The 19,462-nt window shown below is 39.7% G+C and overlaps 1 protein-coding gene across 6 annotated transcripts in view; it reads right to left on the bottom strand.

Moving 5' to 3' along the window:
* Positions 1–979: 979 nt before the first annotated feature.
* Positions 980–19,462, bottom strand: part of PMS1 (PMS1 homolog 1, mismatch repair system component) — a 49,178-nt gene continuing 30,695 nt past the window's right edge. For 3 of the 6 annotated variants that reach the window (XM_026091704.1, XM_026091703.1, XM_026091707.1), the window contains 4 exons: positions 15,301–15,759; positions 14,675–14,805; positions 3,852–4,012; positions 980–1,406 (listed from right to left, as the gene is read on the bottom strand). In XM_026091704.1, coding sequence (XP_025947489.1) covers positions 1,215–1,406; positions 3,852–4,012; positions 14,675–14,805; positions 15,301–15,759 — 943 coding nt within the window. In that variant the 3' untranslated portion in view covers positions 980–1,214. Of the gene's footprint in view, positions 2,869–3,851; positions 4,013–8,663; positions 8,732–14,674; positions 14,806–15,300; positions 15,760–19,462 lie in introns of those variants that run through there. The other 3 variants (XR_003257855.1, XM_026091705.1, XM_026091706.1) reach the window with 3 other exon arrangements.

Genomic DNA, 19,462 nt, shown 5'->3' with positions numbered 1-19,462 from the left:
GGAAAGCCCGGACGGCGGCCGCCGCTGAGGGCTCCAGGCCCGTGTCGCCGCGGGGAAGGCGCACCGCCGCCGGGAGGCAAGAAAGCGACGGTGCCCGCTCATGGCCAACCTCACCGCCACCTCCCGACCCACTCCAACTGTACAAAACGGTACACAAACAAGATGCCGGCAGAGGGCAACGCAAGCGCCAGCAGGCCGGCCGGCCGGCCGGCGGAGAGGCCCCGGTCGCTGCTCGGCTGCGGGAAGCGAGGAGAGGACGCCCTACCTTGAGCCATCTGCCCCCAGCGCGGCAGCGGAGCAGTCCTCCGTTTAACCCGCGGCGCCGAAGCTGCGCAGCGGGCGCCCCTCACGCAGCAACGGCCAGCAAGCGCGCGGGGGCGGCCCGTGCCGGCGTGCACCGGGGCAGAGGCCCGCGGGAAACCCCTGAGGTAAAGGGGGCCGAGGAGGAGAAGAGGAAGGGAGACCCGGCGCTCAAGCGCGCACCCTGCGCACCTGCCCTGGCAGTGCCGGCCGTTGGCGCGCTCCCATGGCAACCGCGGCACCTGCCGCCGTAACGGTCACCTAACGGCACCCAGCCTCGCGCTCCCTTCCCTACATCTGCTACGACACAACACTTGGGGGATGATAGAAATTTTCATGTCAAGCCAAAGTTTGAAATGTTCTGAGTTACTTGCATAGCTTAGAGAAAAGCTCTTTGGTGACTGGACCCTAGGACTTCAATGCTTATCTACCTGAGCAAACAATTTCCAAGTAGAAATGCTCCACCATGAAAGTGCAGCTACAATAACTACATATGGCAATGATATTTAAATACATACATGCCTCAGCTATTCCTTTAGAAATTAACATATGTTCTTTGTGCAATAAACGTTGCCAGGCTCTGTTGAAAGCAACTTCTAACCATTTTACATCTAAAATATTGTGATATACTGATATTTTCCTAAACCTGCAGCAACAAGAAAAGCATCAAAACAGTTTTGAACATTTCTTTAATAAATTCGTAATGGAAAAAAKAGTGATGTGTTGGTCTATACAGTATGAGTTTATTTTCAGTTTTCAAGTAGCACTCAAATTTAAACCCAAAAAACTCTAAAAGCTGAACTTATGATAATAAAGTCATTATACAAAAGCTTTGCACAAAACATGTTGAAATTATACAGTAAGTAATGATCAAAATTAAGCAAGAGAAATATGATCCAAACAAAATGTTCCATTTACTGGATAATTTCCTTGGATTTGTGCTTGTTAACTGCTGGAATATCTGTTAAGTGATGAAAGAAAGGACGACCATGAACACAGCCTTTATTTTCCTTTCCAAGCTGTTGCTTCATCCTGTAAATTGTGTTTTGAACATCTTCTTTTGACAAATGTAAGGGCAGCTGCCGAGCTAAACGCACTGCTTCTCCCTGTGGAAAGGAAAAACAAAACAAAACAAAACCCCAATAGTTTTAAAGTACCACTTTGTAACATACTACCTGGGGCTACCAGGAAACAGGAACTGAGCACTCACTGTTCATAGGTCATTCTTCTCTCTCCTGCTCTCAAAAAACCCGAATCCCAGTAACCCAAATGTAACTCTAAACATATCTTACTGGTCATGCCATGACACTTCTACAGTCAGTCTCCTGCTCATGCTTGCACTCTTTTTCTTTTCAGGTCCGCTCTGGCAAGATGCTCAATGTTTCTGAATATCTTATTTCCTGTTGGCACCAGTAGCAGCTGAAGATGTTTACCAGTTCATTTAGGTTGGGTCTTAATTTTGCGATGTAGAATGTGTCTTGTGAAGTTGTACTTAGTTGATTAAAAGTTTTGAAAACACTGTACTGAAATTTTAGAAGATGACTCTTGTATTAATCACAGCCTATTGCATCCAGTTATCTCATAATACTGGAAACCAGAAGTGACTGTAAAACACACTTAGTGAAGCACCCATCTACAAAGAACCAAACAATTACAACAGGAAGTTGCCAGTTTTTTTGGTTCCTCTCCCAAGATGGGCCTTCCTGCTACTGCCTTCTCTCCTGTACTTCAGTAATGCTGCCTAGACAGGAATGGATGAGGAAAACACTCTTCCTTCACCTTGTACAAACTTGAGGCAGTGTTCATAATATTTTAATCTGGATATTGTGTTTTTCCTCCCCCTCTTCCAAGGTTTCCCCTCTTCCAAGCACTGTGGACTACTCTCTACCTAGGAAGGTAAACATTTAACCATTCATGTATTCTTTCTTCTGAGTCTCCCAAAAGATGGCAAAAGATGCAGACACACTGACTGCTCAAATGTGAACCTTACGATACAAGTTGCAAATCTGAACATAGTGAACTGTGTTTCCACAGTGTTTAGCTCACCATAATGGTAAAAAAAAAAAACAGTTTCAACACTTATCCCACCCCTTCATTAAACTTCTTCCATGGGTGCACCAGGATGGTTCAACAGTACACAACAGAACCACACTGGCTCCAATGGAGCTGCACACTTACTGTCCCAAAAAGACAGGGCAAGATTTGTACAATTAATGCTTAAAAGCTAAAACAGATGCTCTAGTGTAAATGCCTAGGTGCCATCTTGGAATAGCTCAATTCAGAAAAGTATGTTAGAAAGTGCCCGAGTAAGAATGGACTTCACAATTTTTTTTTTCACAATTTTTTTTTGAACAGAGATCTTTAGAATTGGGATTTAAGGCAGCATTAGCAGAATATCTAGACAGGAGAACTATTACTGTTAGTTACTCCAGCTTTACCTAGAACCACATAAAATAGCTGTCTCTGAAACTTCATGCCAATAACTGTCTCTGGACAAATAATTTTATCTGTTTGCATAATCAAATATTAGCAAGAGTCATTCCAGTTCCAACTGTCGCATAGTGTCTTCTGTAAGAAAACAGATTAGAAATTCTTTTACTCTAGGATCGTATTTCTAGCAACTAATAATGCTGCCTGCTTGTGAAGAATGCATGGTTTCCTCTCTGCCAGTACACTACCCAACTGATTCACTCTTGCATTGAATAGAGTCAATTTCTTCTAAGACCCACTTGGCTGTCAGCATATGCTCAAGTTCCTGTAACTGCAGAAGTTATTGATGTTAACTAAATACAAGCATTTGTCTCAATATCATGCAGAAGCATATGAGTCTCATTGCATGCGAGACTTTTTTAATTCAATGCCTTCATTTCAGTGACAGCTTGCTTTTTTGGCAAAAGCTCCCCTTTACGTATCTCTACCCTCCCTTTGAATGACTCTCAGAAATTTTTCTTCTGTAAGTGAAAATGGTGTGCTTTCTGATTGTTGAGGTGTGCATCTCACTAAGGTTTATAGGAAAGTTAAGCTTCAATTAATGCCCAATTTTCATAAGCTAGTACCTTAAGTCATTTTATATTTTTTTTCCCCACAGATTTATTTATAAAGGAGTTAAATCTTCCTGACTGTTCTGGAATCAACTGCATTCCAGTGTTTGTACACAATTTTATGATAGTTCTGTATGCTAACATGGAGAAATGCCTGTCTATAATGTTTCAGAATAATATAGAGGAATACTGAATTCATTCAGATTGCCTTTCTAGTCTGAAAACTGCCTGCATAGAAATATCTGGTGAAGACCAGCTCTCAGCATGCACGTCGTCATGCTGGATGACTGCTGGTTTTGGACATGTTTGATGGAAGTATTTTGGTAAGCCATGCAGAACCCATACACCTCAGAGAGGATATGGCATTCTGTTTCCTTTTAACAGTAATTTCTGTTCAGAATGGAACTACACTTAATTAAAACAGAAAGTTGAAGAAAGATTTTCAAGCGGTTTAAGAATTTATTACAAGCTTAGATGGCCAATACTTAAAAGCAAACTATTATGTCTTACCTCCAAGTAATTTATCACTTTGAGAGGTCTACATTCATATACTTCCTTTGCATTTTTATTAACTATTGCATTCAGAATTTCTTTCAAATCAGAAATACCATAGTATGACAGACAATTAGCCAGTCCTTCTATTTCCAGATGACTTTCTGTAGCTGAAGCACCTGAAAATACAAAAACAAAACAATCTATTTTATATATTGCGTTGATGTCTAAATTCAGAGAAAATTAAACTGATATAAAAATCACTTTAGGAAATTAGTCTCAAGATTTCAATACAACTAGAAAACTTTTTTTGCTCCTCTCTTGGAGTGAAAAGCATTTCTTTGTCCAAGGTATCATAATGATGACGTCTGCCTTTTCACATCACGAGTGTTTCAATTTATTTAATTCAAATCCTAGTTGGCATGGTTCAAATGCTTAAAGCTTTTTGCAGCATTCCCAGTGTTAAGCACAGCTTTAATTAAAGCTTCTATAGCTTTAATTAAAACACACAAAATTAAAGTAGAAGCTAGTAATAAATTACAATTTAGTCTGAGGGAAAAAAAAACACCTCTTACAGTATTGGCACTACTTCCTACACAATTGGTTTAAACATCTGTACACTTCAAATGTTATCATGGTAAATTCAGCTTCCACTGGAATGAGAAGTAGTTCTTACTTCTACCACAGCAAAGGAAGAATCCAGGCTCATATAACTATAGGCTCCACGACAACATTCATACTCATTCATATAATGCCACTGCTGCAGCTCAATACATGAACAGGGATGCTGAAGAAAACAGTTAAATAAACTTCCCAACAAATTAGCTATTCAGTCTTTGGGGCATAAGAGATTTCACTTCTCATTCACACTGCCTACCAAAAATTTTAATGAAACTCCTACTGTACAGCTAACTATTGATCAGAAATAGCTTCTTCAGGGGTCAGGCTCGTAAGTCCTCACAGAGTCCTTCAGAGCTCCTCACCTCATTCATGTTGGGTGCATAGAAATCTCAACCCAACCAGCATGGCATCTTCCCTTTTCCTCCACTACAAGTCTAAGAAACAAGAACTTAACAGGGAGACCATGGAAGAACATGATTTATCATGAAAATAAATCCACTTTTGTGTAATGGCCCAGACTAAGCTGTCCAAGGTAGGATGAATCACATTCAGCCTACATCATGAACTGTTTTTACAAGGTCAAAAAACGCTGRAGACAAATAGATTGGTACAAAGTGCATTAAGCAATAAGCAATGATTCACACTCCTAATAAAGATACAGGCTAATATAATCAGCAGTCTGAAAGATTTTAGAAACAAGAGAAATATTTGCAACATAACTCACTAGCTTTTCATAAGCTAGTGGAATAGGATGGTTATCTACTACCAGGCACTGTTTATTTGACAGTCATTAAATGAGAGCATAGATGAATAGACTGATTGTACAGATTGTAAAGAGTTTTGTAAATATAGGTGTGTCACCAGGTAAATACCGCTGCTGGATGTTTTCAAGCTTTACTGCCTTTTTTTTTTTTTTTTTTTAAACTTTTTTTACTTACTTTGACCACAGTAGGAATTTGGTATTGGGAACAAAACAACAACAACAACAACAAAAAAATCACATAACCTCCTTCCAGCTACATATTTAACGCCACTTTAAATTTGAGACTTGATTTCCTTTTTCACCTAGAACTGTCTTCCTTCTCCTTTTTAGATGGTTTTTCCCTAATCTTGGCCAGAAAAACTAGTTATATTTTTTAGGTATTGCTGTAAGCCTATGATCAGAATCAGCTGAAAGCAAAACTTTAAGCTATCTGAGAGTTTACCAGTTTATTAAAGGTGAGATACGACCATGTACTATAGCAATATTTCTCCAAGAGAAAGGCTGCCAGTAAGAGACAGCAGCAAAGATAAAATCTGTTTTTAATCTCCTTCAGCTCTCTTCTCTTCATTTTTATCCAAATTTTGTTTTAATGGAAGTAAGACTAGACTCGAGTAGCTGTTTCAGACCACTTGCCTATGCTTCTTTCTCTCTAAAATGAGCAGTCAATACTAATAAGAACACCTTCTATTTGACAGCCTTTCAATAAAAAGCTCTATATACTACACAGAATTTTAATTTTTTTAAGATTTTCAGTTTAAAAGTTTGTATTTCCAGTGCTCCAACTTAAAATTTCAGAACAGTGAGGTTCTGGTTTTGTAAAACAACTTTTTTAAATTGTAAACCAGTTGGACATGCTTGCCAATAAAATTGCTAACGCTCAAAACTCTCTGATATTACCAATAGCAATTTCCCTGCCTGCAAATTTTGACAGCCAGATTTGACTTCATAATACTGTTCACTAGAAAGCCAAAGGGGACCTTAAGCAGCCTAACTTACAAACAATACAAACACCAGTTAACAGAAATTTCCCATTTTGGTACTTATGTTTGTGTGTCATTCTCCCTTTCCACTTCCATTCTTTAGATTGAAAAGTAGCCCATTGCATGCTGATTAATATACATCTATCTGCAAGTCCTTGCAAGGATTCAGATATTGGCAACATTTGATGATATAACCAGATGCCCAAACCTCAGTGTACTTGTAAATTTTTGACAACTTATACATTAAGATGTTTGAGTATTCAAACAGCAGTCTTCAAGCAGTTTCCATGGCAATTTCTGCGAAATGCCTTGCAACTTCCAAGGAAAATATTTCAGTGAACAAATAAACTAGTTTTCAACTGACTAAAAAATGTGGATTTCTCATTGCTACAAATTTCCCCTTTCTCTTTCCAAACAAAGCATTCACAATCATCTTTGGATAATTCCTTCTTGATGGCCAGGAAAAATCGTTCTCTTCCAGCTGCCACCTAGATTAGGTGACACTATAAGACCATCTATCTTCCAGTCTGTGATCAAAATCAAACTGAAATAAAGTAGCAGCATGATTTTCCAGTGGCAAGTTACAAGAACTCAGGCTGCTTCTATTACCAAGAAAGATGCATTATTTACCAATTAGTATTCTTTGAGCCCTTGGTAAGTACACATAAGCACAGTCTTTATATATACCCATGTTGGTTTCACATATTCTATCAGGCAGACAATTCTAGCCTAACCTGGAGCATGCCTAGGAGCATGACTCGAGGCTCACCATAGTTACAAAATACGGCGAGAGCTCTCAGTTTCTTTCCCCCCAAGAATTCACATCTCTCTCCTGGACTTTCACAGAGGGAAACAGACAGATGTGCTCTGAAGGTATATACAGCAAACATCTTAAAAAGAGCAGACAAAGTAATCCATCTTACTTCTTTGAATGCTTGTCGGTATGCAAGGGTCATTACAAGCTACACCCAGCAAACAAGTGCCTGGAAGATCCCAGAACTCAGAATTAAGTCAGCACAGACTTCTCTCCTCTCCCCTCCCAGAGGCAGCATCACTCCACGAAGCCTCTGCAAGGCCAGACCATGGGTGGTGGAAGACAGACTGGAGCTCAGCGTCACAGCTTTGCAGATCACAACAACCAGCACATTCCAGAAAGAAACCACTGTTTTTGCCTAACTAGGATGTGTTTACACCAGGAGGCTTTTTCTGAGCTATTTCACAACTTATTTTTCACTGTCAGGTATCCAGTGAAAAATCTAGTGAAAAACTCCTTAAGCTGCTGAGTAATCAATATAAAGAGAGACAAGGAGACATTCCAGAAGATCTTGGTCTACCAATATAGAAGATACGGCATGTCYAATATCTAGGATACTAAAACCCGCTTCTGTTGCAGTCATACAGAGTCTTGGAACAATATGGCACAAAGGTAAATTACTTTCTTGTCTTACAACAAGGGCATATTCAAAGGCCCGAGTTATCTTTAAAGGAAACAATAGGAAAGTAGGGTATAAAACTCTTCCACTCTTGTAGAAATGGTAACTATCCAAAGGCTGTTTTCACGGCAAATGAAGAGGGAAAACTTTGCCAGAAGTTCAAGCAGTTTTCCCATCAAGATGATCGAGCAAGATCTAAATTCCACATGTAACTAAGTCCTTCTTAGGAAAGTCTATTAGACCTTTCAAAAACCTACTAGGAGTAGGCAGAGAAAAACAGCTTGGGAAGAAGGCTGATATAACTGAAAATTTTAACCATTTAGGCAAATAAATCTAATAAATAAATAGTTGACAGCTTTCTCTGATTGAAAAGATCATCTGTGATGAAAGATGACCAGTTCCATTCTAACTTCAAGAGCAATTCAAAATCCAGACTCTAAGATGGCAGCAGCTGGCCCATGTGCAGTAACAAAAGATATGGCAATGAGTGCAGGGATCTGGGTTTCTAACCAGAAGACACAGAATTCTGAACTGAAAACTGCCTGGAGCACTGGTCAGCTAACCATATTGGCAATGCTCAAAGTGAAATCAAATATATCAGTCTCCCTTGTCCACGGGATCAGAAATGCATCAGATGGATCCTAAGGAAAAGAAAGCTCTAGGAAAACAAACAACCCTTCCCCCCCAAACCACCAAACCTTCAAAACCTGACAATTTTTCTTAGCCTCTAAAGTCAAGGTACAACTCAAGGCATATCAAGTTCTAAAAATAGTCACTGAAATGGTGTACATTCAAATCATGTTCCATCACTCTGAAAGAGAGCATACAAAGTCTCCACAAGGTGAACAGCTTTGAGATGAATGGTCTACATTCCAACTCCAGAGACTGACTTCCTTTCTGCATAGCAGGACTGACCCTGCATCATCCTGTTTACAGTTTAAGGTGATGGTATTGTCTGTAATCACCCAAGTATGTTGTCTTGTGATGTCAGGTTGAAAGGCAAAGTAAGCATAAAACTCACAATTCCAGTGTGCTATTATGAGGATTGGCACTGCCTGCAGATGGTACGCCCTAAGCCTCCAAATCAGCAGAATGGGCTCCCTGTCAGAAAGAGATGTATCTGTGATTAAGCACGTGGACCATAAGGGGGAAGAGGATGAGGAGGGGAACAAAATGGCATTGCTATACAGAAGTTACCAGTACCTGACAAAACAGACAACTGAAAACATGACTTAGGACAGACATTATTGTTTGCAGTTGAATACTGGGAAGATGGGCTGCTCAAAGCAACATGTAAATTTCTGCCTGCTTGTGCATTTGGTGTCATATGGTGCAAGAGGGTTCAGAGTGAGATGGATCTGTGCTGCACCTGTGAGAAAGACTTCAGGTAGGTTATTAGAGTAACTGAAGTTCAGAACCACCCCACTGGCTAAAAGCTGTTGACCGCTGAAGAGTCTAGTTGTACTTCTATGAATTCCAAGCACTCAGAGGGAACAACATTCGATTTCTGCGTATTCATTCTAAGACTTCCCAAATTTAGAGCAAGACTAACAAAATTATTTATGCTAAGAGACGAGCTGTCCCTTACAGACCAATCATCCAAGTAAAGATAAATCAATTCTACATCTTTTTGCAGGTAAGCAACTATCAGGATCAAAATCTTTATAGAGTTCCTCAGTGCCATATGATGCCAAAAGGCAGGAATTTAAACAGCAAAGAAGTATCTTGAATAAAGACCAGTTGAGATGAAAGCTCAATGCAGCAAAGGAATTACCAAAGTCACCTTTCCAAATTGAATCAGATGCCCAGATTTTTGTTGTTGTTGTTGTTAAACAAACAATAGTTCCTGTAAAACCCTCCCTTCACCTCACCAAGAGAAAATAAGGAATGGATCTAGGGTCCCACAGTTGAGTTGTGTCTTTACTTTGTACTTTAGCAGATATTCATGACCTGGGACGTGGGAGAACAGAATGGAACACAGGACTGCCAAATGATGTAAAAGCCTGCCAGTAAAAAGGTGCTGTACTAGGTAGGATATGCTGCAACTGTGTTAGAGAAGTGAGGCTTCATTTCTCCATGGCAAGACTCTCAAAAGCCTGCCTCCAAACCAAAAGTTGCCGTGTTAATACACTCAATCCCACACAGACCACGTTTTGGCAGCTCCCGATGTCTAGCTTGTTTGGAGTGTATTGTACAATGTGAAATAGAGATTTCCTTTTTGGCAATAAAACACCTAGAGACCATGGGAYTGCTTTGCAATTTTTAACAGAGCACCTTGTCTATACATCAACTTTAAGAATAAAATAAAAGAATCCCCCCATCACCATCCCAGCTTGGGGGAATTTCAAGCCTGTACTTCAAAAAATCTAGGACCATCAACCAGGACCATCTTTGAACATGCATAGTCATTGCAATCAATTTAGCAGTAGTGTCAAAGGGAACTAGGGATTCTTGAAGAATGGCACTATTTTATATTGCCCTCTATTTCCAAATTCTTCTGGTAGAAACTGAAAGAAGAAAACTGAGCAAGAAATGTAAGTGACAAAGTCATTTAAAATTAGAGCATAACTGAAAAATATATCTTATCTGAAAAGAGTCAACATGTTTGTAGTCCTTGTCATGGATAAAACCCTAGCTTGATTGCTTTTCCATGTACCTACAGTAGCTACAAGGGAAGAGTGCTATGGTAGGTAAGAAAAGAAACCAGTGCTCCTATGGAATAAAGCATCCTCTGCCTATTCATCTATGCACTGCCACAGAAGTAGCTGGGTCTTGCTAAATTAGACATACTAGTGTAAAGGCCCTGCATTAACATGTAAGTAGACTTCAGTGACTGAGGCACTGTGGGGAATGTACAATCGTTGTGTTGGCTAAGAATATTCCCACAGAAAAATGCTCAAGAATTTTGTGTTTAAGTTCTAGCTCTATTACCAGTTCAGAAAAAAACCATGATTACAGCAACCATTGCTGTTGGCTTCTCAGTATCAGCTTGAAAACAAAGGGACTGAGGCCTCCGGAGGTTGACTGAAATGTGGGAGAGACTTCCCTTGGTTTCATCTCCTGAGAGATGACTGAGAAAAGGTGAAATAGTACAGCCAGGAGTTATAGCCTGTTCTACTAATGAAAGAAAAGGCTCATGGGAATAGTAACAACTTCTAGAATGATCCTAAAAGTTGGGAGCTATGGCAACTATTAGAAGGTATAGCTGAGGAATCAACTTGAGCATCTGCTGGTGATAAAACATATGGTAAGTTATGGCTTCCCAAGCCCATCTCAGTCTTCTCTCATGATTCCTCTTACAAGGCTGCCTGGAAAACACCAATGTTTAGCCCTGAATGGAGAATTACTGTAAGGATTAAATAATATAGGGATGAAAATCTACGATTTTTTCATTTATTGCCTCCCAAGGCATTCAGACTGTCCTTAGAGGAGGTGTGAAGTTGTCACAGGTGCTGAATAAAGTCTATTTAAAAAAAACTTTGGTCATAAAAAAAATCAACAGAGCTGACAAATTAAAGAGACAGTAATGGGACAACCTATCAATAGGACAACCTATCGATACCCTGTATCCAAATGCAAGCTTGAGATCATTACACTCACCCAGAAAACAGTCCTAGTGAAGTCTTCAATACCAAAGCAAGAGGTCCTGCGTTACCAATAAATATCCAGGTATCATGGGTAGACTTAATTTGTCATAATGGGCAGCAATACTCAGGTTGCTTCTCTTCCTTTGGTAGAATGTGTGGCGCTTTAAGCAAATAATCAGTGCAACCTACTAGACTGAAAATCCTCTTCAGACGTCACCAAGGCTCAAGGAAAGCCTCCTCTACTGTGGCCAGCACCGCCAAATGTAGCACTGGAACAGCTAAGTTTCCTTTGTTCTTTTTTTGGTGGGTATCTTAGTCTGTGATGCCATCAGTAACCCTATCTTATCCATATGGATCAACAGAAGAGTTTATTATTTTGCCAGAAGAAATTACTAGAGATACCACTTTCACATTCAACTTAAAAGCTAAAGAAACAGAACCTTTGCTGCTAACATAGAAGAGAATGTCCGTCAAAAAATGGAAGTTTTCTACCACAGGAAATAAAACTCTTAATCCCAGGATGAAGAAGGAAGCCGTGCACCAGTGGCCATTAATAAGAAATCAACCAGCAATCAGAAAGGGACATCTAGCACGACCACACCAGGGCTGAAGCCCCCAGGGAAAGTATAGACCTTCAAATATATTGCAGTGGACCTTGACAGCAAGAAAGAATTGATAGTTCAGTTGAGAAAACAACAAATACTAGGTCTGACCCAATCTGATCAACCAGCTTTGAAAAAAATGAGTTATAAAGGTACAAAGAAGGGCGTTCAGGTGTGCTCGTATGAATACTGCTAAGGTGAAATGCCCTAGCTACTATGGGTTAAATGCACATTTGCATTTTGTGCACCGCTCCATGAATGGCACCAAACTATAATAATCGTCCGCTGTATAAAGGTGCAGGCCCCCCCCCACAAACAATTAACAACACATACTAAAGAAACAGCTTTTCTGAGGCCACTTCTAGTTGAACATTTTAGGCTCCTTTTAGGCTGTGTCTGAGATTCAAGAATCACAAAAATAGACACTGAACTCGGAAGACAAACAAAAACGCTTCTATAAGGGTAGTGAAGAAGGTATTATGAAATAAACTTATGCCTTCGAAATTGAGAAATGCTACAGAATACTCAGATGTAAGCTGGACAAATCATGTCTGGTCTGCAGGTCATTCTACATTATATAAAACAAGTACCTATAAATTAAAGAACCCCAAACTACATAGTGAAAGTCCCAGACAAGAACAAATAAGGAGTGTTAATAATCAATACCTGTGTTTCTGAAAAATAGCTTTAATGAGCATTTGTAACAGAAGTAGATGACAGCATATTTCAGAGACTAGTTTAAGAAAAAAGAAGAAAGGAAAGGAGGAACGGGGGAAGTATCAAGCAAAAATCCTTGGGTCAGTTGGAAAATAGGTTGGATGAAATTCCATTTGTTTGCTGTTTTTTTTCCTTTGTCTGCAATAGTATGCTCTTTTAATAACGGAGGCTGTAACTGCTTTAATGTCATCAGCAGAAGCTTATAAATATGACTGACAAGCCTCAGATATTATTAACATTTCATTCAAGTAGTTAAAATGTAAGACTGGGAGAAAAACTCAAATTAGATTCCCAGTCTTCATATGGGCCAGCCATATGATATTGATCAAGTCCTTGACAAATCTACCATGGCTCTTCAACTTGTATAGTGCATACAAAGTCAACTGAGCAGTGTTTTTACCTTCCATAACTTTAAACCTAACGAGAACAAATTTCCTTACAAGTTTTCATGACCTTAATTTTACACAGTTAGTAATGTAGGATTAGAATAAAACCTCTGTGTCACTAAGTCCAGTCGCTTGTTGTAACAGGCAGTTCTATTATTAATATATTATTTATAAATAATTAATTATAATTATATTCTTAATACATTATTCATTCTGATCTTAAACTCCATTTTAAAGCAAGTTTCTCATCTCCAGTAACACAAGACTGCTTAACAACTCTCCTCCTTTGCTGCCTAGGAACTGTCTTCAAATTTTCACATTAAATTTATTCACACCCAGTTTACGATAATTAGATTTTGTGCAAACTTAGATATCAGGTGGTGGAAGGAAAAAAAAAAAGTATTTGAGCAAAAAGGCTATGCTCTAGTCTCTTCCTCCCTCGTATTTCTACAGACAAATCATAGACCTGCTCAGCTTTTGTTCTGATAGACTGGATAAGCCTTTCTAAAGCCTTCTTTTAAAATAGGCACTTTATTCCTCTATTCATTCAAACTATGATTATATTCCATGAACACCTCTTCTGCAAAGTTCTTCCTATTTATCATGGGACTTAGCCAGCCAGGAAGAGGTGTCCTCAATTATGCCGTACGTGAATCAGAAAACAGTTTAGGGTCTGTTCTTCCCAAGAGAACTGCTAGCTTCTGACGGAGGGAGTTGCTCTGCATCCCTTTTTTGTACCTACCCTTAAAAGATCCCATATGTTACAGTAGATCTGTCATCACTGTACATATGCAGGGTGCTGTAACACATGAAGCTATAGCATTTCTAACAGCTCTTACAGYAAGCCTTTTCTCTGAGCTGTCAGCTAGGTAGTACCCCCAAAGAAGCTGTCTTTCCTTGGAATTCTGCTAGCAGAAACCTCTTCTGCAAAGCTGACTCCGAGAGGGCTTCCTCTGCATTGCCAGCAGTACCACTCCAAGTCATGCTCGAGAAAAATGTATAAACATTTGATCTCTCTTGCTAACCTAAGAGGATCATCTTATTCTGCATTATTCTGTGATAAAAGTATCAGAGAAGAGAGTGAGAAAGAGAGCGAAAGAGCGAGATTGTGTGAGATCTCTCTTCAAATTCCTTCAGGCTGAATTCTATCAAAAGCATGATGGTGATCTTGTAACACTCCCTTTACTGTGTTACAATCCTGATATGACAGTAAGGCAGTATCCTGATCCAGTTCCTTACTGGACCGCCTCACCTGCGGAGCAGCAGAGGAATACCAAGCTAAAGCAGGACTCGCAGGAGCAAGCAAGCATCACTGGCAGAAGCCACTGGGCTAAGGAAGTCTCATCAGTTTAATTTAAGTTCTGTCACAGATGGCAATTCTGGATATTGGCATTCAGAGTTTTGAAAAAAGAAAGAATAAAATGACAGAAAAGCATGGATTTCAGCGCTTTCTTTGAAACACTGAGATGTAGAAATAGGAAGTGCTCACTATAGTGTCATCTATAGACATTTCCTTTTTTTCATTAACGTTTTTTGTTCAGTTATCAGTTTCCATTATTCAAGGTTCTGTGCAGAAGATTACATTCTTTGCCAAGTAAGAAAATCTGAAGGTTAAGAAAACCCGGATGTTAGTGCTTTAAAAGATAAGGTGATCTAGAATAGCAAGATAATATAGATTAACAATCATTCAAATCATTGAAACAGAAGAAACAAGCCCCAATCATACCAAAAGAGATTTTTAAATCATCATACCTTGTACCACTTTTATCTGAAATCCATTTGCTACAAGCCTTGGATCCAACAAATAACTTGATCCATTGAATCTCTGGTAATCCTTCTGCATTTTATATAGAGTAGCCATATAGTGAGATCCACCAAGAAGACTGAAAAAAAGAGTCCCCAAAGGGAAAAAAATCCTTAATTTGCAAATTAAAACTGTGAGAAAATACAGAAAAAAACTGGATGCCCAAGAGTGAGTTAGATTTATAAAAAATATTCTGAAAGAGTAATTTGTTTAAAGAAGAAACATAAAATATCAACCATTCACATATATTAAAGAGTAACCAAATGCAGACATAAAAATAATCACATCAGACATTTTCTAATCCACGGGGGAAAGTTAGCTAGAGTGAAGCTGTGAAAATGCAGAACATTCAATCTTTCTCTGAGGGAAGAAATTTGTCTTCACTGTACTACCAATGAAATTCACCAAAATTCATACTTATTTCAGCTGGAGCATGACCAGGCCTGCTCATTAATATAAGCTAAAATTATACAAATCACAGATTTTGCAAAGAGGGCCTTACCAGAGTTTACTACAGATCATTATCAAATGATACTTTAAAGGATGTACAACTTTTTGGTAATTTCTATTATACCTGTCTGTTAGTAAAATTGGCTTGTCCAGTTTCTCTACTGGAAGCTTATGATTCATCAGTAATCTTTTATGCAGCAGAGCTTCTTCCAATCTATATGGATTCAGCAACATTATCTTTTCCTCAGTAGCAAATATCCAGACATCAGGAAAACTCTGACGACGGATGAGGCAAAGCTCGTGTTCATCCATGTCGTTTTTCTCGTGCCTCGGGAATGCACGTTTACAGGACCCCAGAGAGAAGGGCACTGTCACAGTTTTCACAGGCTGGTCAGATTTCCGCTTCTTTTCAATCTGCGAATGAAACATGTCGTCAAGCTTCTGCTGGTCAGACAGGGAAGCCTTCAGCCTGGGTTTCTGTCCCCTTGCCGTCTCCTTCGCTGCCCTGTGGCTGCTCTGCTCCAGGGCTTTCCTGGTCTGCCTGTTGTACCGCTCCAGGTCTTTAGCGGCTTTCATTTCATAACTTAAAAGAGAGAACCAAACAGGAGCACAATCAGACAAAAACCCCAACCAACTCCTAGTATATTATACCAAAAGGCAAGGTAACCCTACCAATATAGACATGGATTTCTATGGCCCATTTAAGTTGCCATGTTAATCACAGAATCACAGAATGGCTGAGGTTGGAAGGGACCTCTGGAGATCATCTAGTCCAACCCCCCTGCTCAAGCAGGGTCACCTAGAGCACATTGCACAGGATTGCATCCAGGCGCGTTTTGAATATCTCCAGAGAAGGAGACTCCACCACTCTCGGGGCAACCTGTTCCAGTGCTCTGTCACCCTCACAGTGAAAAAGTTTTTCCTCATGTTCAGATGGAACTGCCTGTGTTTCAGTTTGTGCCCGTTGCCTCGCGTCCTGTCGCTCGGCACCACTGAAAAGAGTCTGGCTCCATCCTCTCGACACCCTCCCTTCAGATACTTGTACACGTTGATAAGATCTCCTCTCAGCTTTCTCTTCTCCAGGCTAAACAGGCCCAGCTCTCTCAGCCTTTCCTCATAAGAGAGRTGCTCCAGTCCCCTAATCATCTTTGTGGCCCTTCGCTGGACTTGCTCCAGTAGTGCCACATCCCTCTTGKACTGGGGAGCCCAGAACTGGACACAGTACTCCAGATGTGGCCTCACCAGGGCTGAGTAGAGGGGGAGAATCACCTCCCTCGASCTGCTGGCAACACTCTTCCTGATGCACCCCAGGATACCATTGGCCTTCTTGGCCACAAGGGCACACTGCTTACATTAATAYGCTTTCCATGATGACTGAGGTGGGACGGAGATCAGGGACGGAGCCCCTGCTACATTACCCTGTGAATATGGCAAGTTGGAAATTTTCCTTCATCATGACAGCCAGCAAAACCTGAATTGCTGAAGGGGGAGGAGTAAATTGCATCATACAAAGAGCTACAGCAAGTTACTTTTGACCTGAGTCCTAAAGACTGTGTTTAATCCTAATTTGTAATCAAATATATAGTTTTGGAAGGAGTTTTGTCATAGGCACACACAACCTGATTCACAAAGTCATTTAAGCTTCTAGAGCTCTACAAATTTCCAGAGGAGTCCAAGTGCTTACCTGAGAGTCTGGAGCAAAAATAGTTGCATAAGCCTCATCCTTTGTTTAATATAAAGAAATACATTTCAGTTCAAAGGGCCTGCAATTAGCCACATAAATACAAAGCCTGAGAATCCAGAACTGGTATGATTACCATGTCCTTAATCAAATTACAGATTTTTCAACAAGTACTTGATAACAAACTACTCCTAAATGCTGTCCAATTCATTATTATATGGTAAAGCTCTATGATCTGATTGGACTCTTAATGAGTTTGCGAATGTCAGGAGGAGAGCTTAAGTTTTATAGATGCCAGGTTTATGCTTGCCTAGTGCATATGAATCTTACTTTTAGAAGGCCAAAGTACTGATTTGCTCAACTCCCTCCTATTTCCCTCATTCGATATTCTAAATTCTGTCAGGTAATTCAAACCAGCCCAATCTTCAATAAAAAGTAGTACTATCATATATAAGTATTGGAAATAAGTATTTTAGCTGGTCATATTTATTTATTGCTACTTGCTGGAACAGTTTGATTCAATTATGTGTATGCATGCTGGAAAATTAAGGTCAACAAAAGGGTCACCATTTGCAATTAATTATGATGTGCTAGCATTCACATATGGTACCAATATTTAGTTAACTAAAAAAGTCAGCTTAAGTAGTTTCTTGCAATAAATCATGTCCTAGAAAATATGGAGTAAATGTTAAGATAAAAAACATCTGCTCCTTTTAAAATGAATGTATGAAATCACTTGAACAGAAAATTTTTATCCAGAATAAACTTACAGCTTTGACCAGATCAATAAATCCTTTGTTTTGAAATGACCCAATTGTTATGAAGGAGAATATTTAATTACAAGAGTACTGAGCTTTCAGTGATACACTGATAATCCAAAACAAAGCCACTTCCAAAGAAAGCCCAACTTGGCTATTGTTTTAGGCTTCCATCAGAAAAAACAATCTAGTCTTACAAAGGTTGACCAGGAGGATTTATGCAAGTTCATACCACTAACAGTATTTGTCCAGAATCAAATAAAACAGCAGGTTTACAAACTACAAGGGAACTCCTTTCCCTTTTCAAAAAATCCTTCAACAGAGGCAAGTACAATCAGGAAGGGCTACAAGAACAGTTAGGTTTCATCTCTGCTTTGTGAATTAAGACTGTAAATTCAGGATCCTTCTCTCAAACTGCAAAACTGTAAAGCAAAGGAAATTTGCAAAACTGGGTGGAAGGAGGAAAGTGGAAGGCTAGAATGAAGTCTAGTTTCAAAGGTAGCTTTGCTTTAAATGGAAAAATGGACCCCACGATTTATTACTTTCCCCTTGCATCTTAAACCCAAATGAAATATTTAGCAAATGAAGTTTAAACATAAGGTCTCTGAGACTGTTACACCGAGAAGACAAATAAGTTTACTTGAATTTGACAACTTGTAGTAAACCCTGACGAGACAGAGCCTCTTGCATTGGCTCACGTATGCCCAGAACAGAGAGGCGTTACACTCTCAGCAGCACGAGCGGCTGCTGAAATGCACAGGTTTCAGGTGACAAGCATTGCTTCTTAAGAGTGGAGAACAGGGACCTACTATTAGGAGTGAAGAGATGCTGGGGACAAGAACAGTATGGAAGGATTGATACCAATTATTAGTATCTGGCAGCATACGAATGGAGCTGTCGAGAGATACAATGGATGGCCAATGATCAGACATTACCATCTAATGAACATCCAAAGGAAAGAGAACAGCTTGACTAGAAGGTTAAAACATACTAAAAAGATTTTTTTCTGAAACTGCTTAGCAAGCCTATTTTCCCCAGTATAACTTACACCGAAAGAGTTGCAAATAAGGCTTAATAAATCATACATACACACGCATATATATATATATATATATATATATTCACACACACACACATATGTATATATACACACGCAAAGCAAGGTGCGGGCTGAGATGCATGAAAAGGCTATCAGGCAATAGAAAGCTACCACACATGATCTAGTTACTGTTAGTCTGCAGTGACTGTCTATGCACATGCTCTTATCTGTCAACAGACAGCAAAGGCCATGCTACCTGAAATGATCTTATATTTCCCCCAACATACAAATACATCCATGAAGAATTACTGTAGAGCACTGACAAGGTAATTTGTTAGCCCCATGGTAATGTGTCCGTAGCTCTGAACCTTTCCTACACCTTCAGGATAATTTCTCCTTCCACTGTCATGGCAGTTGGGAGTCCCGTTCCCCCTCCCCCCCCCCACYCCCTCCTACCTGAGCATGATATACAATAAATACTAAGGCGAGAAACACACACAAGCTGTATTAAGTAAGAGCAGAGCGAGTGTAAGAAATTAAGTCCTGGCTTTGTGAAGCAGAAGGATATGCAAAGCTGCCAACATGGACATGCATGGAAGCTTTCCTCTTCTATTATAACATAAAGACCATAACATTTTACATTCCGGTYGAGTAATAAATGCTGGCTTGTTTTGAAAAGGCTATCCTATGTCATTGTGAGCCATCTGTTGGTTGTACTGCTCCCAAAAGGGATTTAAGCTCATTTAGACCTGCTGGAGGAGCCACAGAGAGAAACAGAGATGCTGAAGCCAAGCACACCCATTGTCGC

This window comes from Apteryx rowi, unplaced genomic scaffold (assembly GCF_003343035.1).
Source record: "Apteryx rowi isolate R43461 unplaced genomic scaffold, aptRow1 scaffold_92, whole genome shotgun sequence".
In the NCBI taxonomy this organism is placed as follows: Eukaryota; Metazoa; Chordata; class Aves; order Apterygiformes; family Apterygidae; genus Apteryx; species Apteryx rowi.
The sequence above is the reverse complement of the archived record's forward strand: the minus strand, read 5'-3'. Positions and strand labels throughout refer to the sequence as shown.